Raw genomic sequence first — 6,320 nt, 5'->3', positions numbered from 1 at the left:
TCAAATCTGTGATGATTTTGAAAATCAGAAACATCTGCCAATCAGCTAGGAGGCCAATGTCAAAGCCTGGATCCAGAAATGTCGTCAAAAGGGAAAGTAGGCATGTTAAACAGTAAATAATAGAACCCTTCTATTTAATAAAATATTCAAAAAATTAGAATGCAGATGAACAAACAATAGGCACGATGATAATTAAAGTCTTCCAAGCTCTGAATTTATTTTATGTGATATTAATAGCTGACACTTTCTTTTTATGCAGAAAATATCTTCAGCACATCCTATGGCTAACGTTGTAAGCGATGAGTCTGTTACCAAAACAAACCTGGGTTTCATACACGCCTTTGTTGCTTCCATATCGGTCATTATCGTCTCTGAGCTGGGTGACAAGACATTCTTCATAGCAGCTATCATGGCCATGCGCTACAATCGCCTCACTGTGCTTGTTGGAGCTATGCTGGCTTTGGGATTGATGACCTGTCTATCTGGTTGGTGACTTAAAACTTAAAGAAAATGTATGCTGCTTGTACTTTTTATTTTGCCAGAAATGTACAATTTATTGCACATTAAACCAGTAAGTCTGGTTACAGTTACATAATTTGCTATTATCACATTTAATCTGTACATCCAATCTGCAAAATAAGAATGATACTTATTTTGTGGCAGTGCTCAAAGGCAGGACATTGTAGGGGCAGGTGGGAAGTGACCAACTTGCTGCAACAGTCTCTTCTGTCTCTCCGTTTAGTTCCTTCATTTCCATCCTGTTTGTTTTTCTGCTTATCTGACACATTGGTCTCACCATCTATCTCCAGCCTTCTCTCTGAGTCTTTCATGTTTCCCAGCCTAAACTTTGCTGTCTCCCTGCTTCTGTAATAGTCCCACTTTGTTCCCCTTTCTCTTCCTCTCTAGCTCCACACCCCAGTCTACTTATTGCTACTTTCTGGAAATGTGGAGGTTGAATCAAGGCTCCAATCTGCAGCTGCAGCAATCATTTCCCTGTTTGACTTCAGAGCTGTGGCTCTTTTTGGCATCAAAGCCAGCCTGAAACTTTAGAGAAATAAGCTGACTACAAATATTTGTTTATAATCAAGAAATTCTAGCCATTACTATCATTATTAGTATTTTCTGATCCTGTACCTGAGACAATTTAGCTATTGGTACAGGTGGCTGTGGCATAGAGTTAGCAAACCTTAGGAGTATCTGGGAGGTCTCTTGAATACACCTGGTATGTGGGAATTAATAATTGGTTCTCATTTGTCCAATTTATGGCATTGAAGTCCATAAAGGTCTGAATCCTGTCTGTGAAAGGATTTGAACCAATGGGCTAAGTGACTAGTTAATACTTTTTTTTACAAAAAACAATATAATTACTTGACCAGAGAAGTGCTATTGGAGTCAAAATTGAAGAATAGCATGGTGAGAAGACGTACCCCTAGTTAGTAAGACTTCCAGGGCATTTTAAGGTCAGTTAGTCAAAGTTAACAACTTATTCACTATTTTGAAATGCTGTGTAATCACTAATTGTGTTTGGAATTTTTTCTCTGAATACTAAAATCTTACCTTTTAAAGACTATGGCAAAGTCCGATATTCACCATATTTACAGCTACCTTCTCCAGTTCCTTTTCTATAATTCCTCTTGCCGGTGGGTGGTCTCAAAGAATTAGGGCCCTTCATATAGGAATTTCCTCCAAGTTGGTTTCTTCTGCACGTTGTTGCCCGTGCATTGACATATGTTGTAGTTCTTGAGGGAAGCCTTCAGTGAGTCTCTGAAACACTTCTTTTGTCTTCCTTGAGTTGGGTGAACATGATTTGCTTTGGCCGTCAGAACTCGGCACGTAGCTGACCCAGCGGAGTTGGTTTCAGGTGATCGTGGCCTTGATGCTGGTGCTGTTAACTGCTTCAAGGATGCTGATGCTGATATGCCTGTCCTGCCAGTTGATGGTAGTTCTCAAAGGTCTTGAGGTGGTGTCTATCCTTTGTCCAAGTTTTGGAGCCATATAAATGAGTCAGAAGGATGACTGCCTTATGCACAGGATCTTGGTATCAAAGTAGATGTCATAGCTGTCGAAGACCCTCCTTAAGTGTCTAAAGGCAGTGCTCACAGATTGAATGTGATGTTGGATCTCCTGATTGATGTCGCCTTAGATGAGAGGTAGCTTTCCAGGTGGGGGAAATGTTCCACATTTGGGAGGATTTCTGTGTTGATCTTAATGGAGAGATGGACCTGATCTTGATCTGGTACAAGCTGGTAAAGGATTTCAGCATCGTTGAGGCTGTGATCAATTCTTCAGTATGTTTCAGTGAGGACATTTAAGCGAGGCTTGAAGATTCTGTTCTGAGGGAATAGAGATGATATTGTCATCAGGATACTGCGATTCTAAAAGCATGCTCGGCATTGTTTTATTATTGGATTTCAACTGGTTGAGTTTGAAAAATTTTCCTCAATGCTATGTCCATGCCATTGGGAAATTCATTTTGATAAGATGAGAAATGGTGGCGATGAAGATAGAGAAAAGGATGTGGCTGATGACATTCCTGCTTGACCTGGAAGAATTCTGTCACATGAATATTACTGTCGCTGGCATCTTGTCATGGAAGAGATTGAGGATGTTGATGAATTTTGCTGGACAGCCAGCCTTTGACAGGGTCTTCAATGTCATTTCCTGATCGACTGAGTCAGAAGTCTTGGTCATTTCAATGAAGGCCATGTAGCGTGGTTGGTGTTGTTCCTGGCATTTCTCTAAGAGTTGATGAGCAGTGAAAATCGTGTCCATGGTTCCATAGATCAGAAGCCACACTGGCTTTCAGGAACGATTTCCTCTGAGACATGGGGCAGGTCTCAAGGAAGGGTTCGGGCGATGACCTTCCCAGAGATGGAGAGTACAGAAATTCCTTGTAGTTCCCACAGTCCACATTGGATCGTTCCTTGAAGGCGGTGGCGATGGCAGGGATTTCCATAGGAGAATTAAACTATACAGTAGCCTTCCTTTTTTTTTGATCAAAACTGTTACATTGGAAACCCCTGGCATTCCCACCCTAGAGTATTTCTCCTTGCCTACGCCTCCCCCATGTTCTTTTTTTTTTTTAGCAAGCTTTTAAAATCTTCGTGAAGATCTTGTACCTTCCAATTTTAAGTTGCCACATTTGAGTACTTGCCTGTAATGAAAATGGAAGTTTTTGCAAATACTTAAGTCTGGCCACATTCGTGAAGAAAAGAAACAGTTTATTATTAGGACTGTGGTATTATCCTCCAGAACTGGGAAAAGTTAAAAATATAATGTGTTTTGAGCAAGTGTGAGAAAGAAGAACGAAAGCAAAGATTTCTAACAACATGAACAGGAGAGATTAAATGACAAAAGTTACAACACCAAAGGGAGTATTATGGGACAAGTAATCAAAAGATGTCTAAATGTTAATGGGCGGATCCTGAACAGCTGCTGCCTGAAAGCAAAGGAAATTAAGAAAACCAACCAGCAAAGAAAGGCTAAACAAAATGGGTAGTGGATGTTACCATCTTAAATTTGTAGAACACGGATTCAAGAACGCTAAGTGCTCAGTTGAAAGATGAAATACTTTAACATTCCTTTTAATATTATTGGAACGTGGTGGCACAATAAGGACACAATTTTAGAGCAAACCAAGTCAGACAATTAAAAAAACAAAATTGTCAGCTGCGTGTGTTTGTAGACTGATGTCCCAGAAAGTGATTATCCATCCCATATGTAGTCTCCCACTGTAGAAGAAGTTGTAAGCAGTGAATGCAGCAAGTTAAATTGAAAGTAAAGCTGGAGAAGTTACATAGTTTTACTTGAGAGGAGTGATTGAGTTCTGGATGATAAAGAAGGTTGTAAAGGGGCAGGTGTGAGTTCTGTGCTTGCATGCTGGAGGAACGGACGGAGGTGTTGTATCCCTGCTTTGTTTCTAATCATCTCTACTCTTTGGTTCACAATTTTGCATTATTAAATCCCTTGCTACTCTCTCCTCATGTTTCGTCAATCTAATTTTTATTGCTGCCTCTTATTTTGGTACTTGGAGGCAATTTCTTCGTCTAAAATTTGCCAAAAGTCATTGTTTCTCAACTTGCAACTCTTCCTGCTCCCCTATACCACTGTGATTATGTCCCAGTGATACCCTGTTTTGAAAGTTTTTCATTGTTTCCCTGCTTTTGTATTTGCCAGTGTCTTTGAACTGGATCATTTCTTTTCCAAATAAGGGCTTTAGATTTTTCAAATGTTTTTCATTTGAACCAAATTATTTTGTTGTTTAAGTTGCTCCCTGCATCACCACTTGCCTTGCTTCATTTTAAGTGTAAATATACTGATGTAGGAAGTAGTTCTGGATAAATTGAAATTCGTTCCCTATTGCTTCACTTATTACTTTACTGCAGCCTATCTTTGGGGAATTAAAATCCCTGATTATTGTCCTGCTATTTGTATAATTTTCAATATCCCATCTTGTATCCCTTTTTCCACTGTTTGGTCTAGATTAATAGCTTCCTTTTTTTTTGTTAATACGTTTCGTTCAGCTAATTCACCATCTCTTCTGTCTTCCCTTGAAGTCTGGCGCTCCAATAGAACTCTTATTGGAATAAATCTCTGCATGGCAAAAGCAGTATAACTTGTGTGTTGACAATGACTCAGATGGTAATATTGTTGCCTTTGTATCACAGGGTTCTATGGCCAAATCCTACGCCAGGACTTGAGAGGAAAAAATAAGGCTGACACCAGTGCAGTACTGATGAAGTACCGCACTGTTGGGAGCGTCATCTTTTGGATGAGAGAGCACCTGCAGCCACAACCCAGTCTGTCTGGTGAATTGAAAAAATTTCCATGACACTCTGTTCGAAGAAGAGCAGCAAAGTCATCTAGCCACAGTTGAAGTTTTGATTGGCTAATTATGCTGCTAGCAATATTGCGAACATTATCTGGTCAATCTTGTATTGCAGTGTTTGTGGTTTATGCTGTATGATGGTTAGCTGCCAGTTTCCTACATTAAAACAGTTATTATACTTCATTGACAGTAAAGCAATTTGAAACTTCTGGTGGTTAGGAAAAGTGCCATAGAAATGGAAGTCTTTTTTTCTTCTCGGGCCACTTATCCTTTGTGGTGCTTCTGATAGAGTACATAGTGTCATCTTGCTGTTAAAGACTGCTGTTCCTAACCTGATAAAAGAGCTATATTGTAAATTGCTCTGAATGTTCAGATATCCCCAGATTCTGGGGACCAGAAAGGAATTGAGGGGTAGGATTGGAAAGTGGGAATAGAGAAACTCAGCCATGGTCTTGTTACACATAGGAGCGTACGCCTTTAATTTATGTTCATAGCAAGATTTCTGCCAGGACCTGTTTTTAATCTGTTACATCTGAATTGATACATTTAAAAGACTAGACATGCATCAGATCATGTTCAGATAGCACATTTTCATTTTTGTACGGCTTCGACTCGGCACACATTTCTATACGATGTTGTTTGTTACAAGATCAAAACTAAAATCCCCATCAATGACAGAACTATTGGAAGAATATAAAACTACACCTGGTGTCTTAATTAAAACTGACTTGAATAAATCTGTGACTGTGACTGAAAGATCCAAACTTTAGACAGATTTGAAAGACAAATCAGAGTCGTGGTCTAATTGAATGGCAGAGCAGACTTGATAAACAGAGTGGCCTAGTTCTGCTATGTCTTATTGTCTAAAGTTATGTTTCTGAAGTAGCTCTAAAGAGTTGTTCACTTTGAAACTTTAATTGGTCAGTCTTCAGATGTGACTCCATAATCCTTATGTTAACTGGAGGGGGTGGACAGCAGAAATAAGATGACACTAATTTGAAATAGTACTGTAGTCTTGTGTTTTATTCTTTTTTTTCAGTTCTCTTTGGCTATGCGACTACAATAATTCCCCGGAAGTATACGTATTATGTATCAACGGCGCTTTTTGCAATATTTGGTTTCCGGATGCTTTGGGAAGGCTTGAAGATGAGTCCTGATGAAGGTCAGGAGGAACTGGAAGAAGTACAGGCAGAAATCAAAAAGAAGGATGAAGCTGTATGTATGATTATTGATAAAGAAACGGAGCAATACACGTTTTCAAACTACTTGATTGTACCTTTGATTCTCAACAAGTTTTCTTGGCCAGAATTTGAAAGATTTTGCAAAAAAAAAACTGAGGATGCTGAAAATCTGAAATATAAACAGAACCAGAAATGCTTAGCACGTCAGGCAGGATTTGTAGAACGAGAAACAGTTAATGATTTGATAAAAGGCATTAACAGTGTTTTAAAAACTAAAAGAACTGCGGATGCTGTAAATCAGGAACAAAAAC

General features: G+C 39.2%; 1 protein-coding gene across 1 annotated transcript in view; it reads left to right on the top strand.

Annotated features, from left to right (window-relative positions):
* The first annotated feature begins 238 nt into the window (after positions 1-238).
* tmem165 (transmembrane protein 165) overlaps positions 239-6,320 on the top strand; it is a 16,466-nt gene continuing 10,384 nt past the window's right edge. The window contains exons 1-2 of the mRNA XM_020533449.2: positions 239-485; positions 5,868-6,043. Of these exons, the coding sequence (XP_020389038.1) occupies positions 254-485; positions 5,868-6,043 (408 nt within the window). The 5' untranslated portion in view covers positions 239-253. The remainder of the gene's footprint in view (positions 486-5,867; positions 6,044-6,320) is intronic.

This window comes from Rhincodon typus, chromosome 1 (genome assembly GCF_021869965.1).
Source record: "Rhincodon typus isolate 14 chromosome 1, sRhiTyp1.1, whole genome shotgun sequence".
Taxonomy (NCBI): Eukaryota; Metazoa; Chordata; class Chondrichthyes; order Orectolobiformes; family Rhincodontidae; genus Rhincodon; species Rhincodon typus.
Note: the sequence above shows the minus strand (reverse complement) of the source record. Positions and strands in the feature narration are given on the sequence as shown.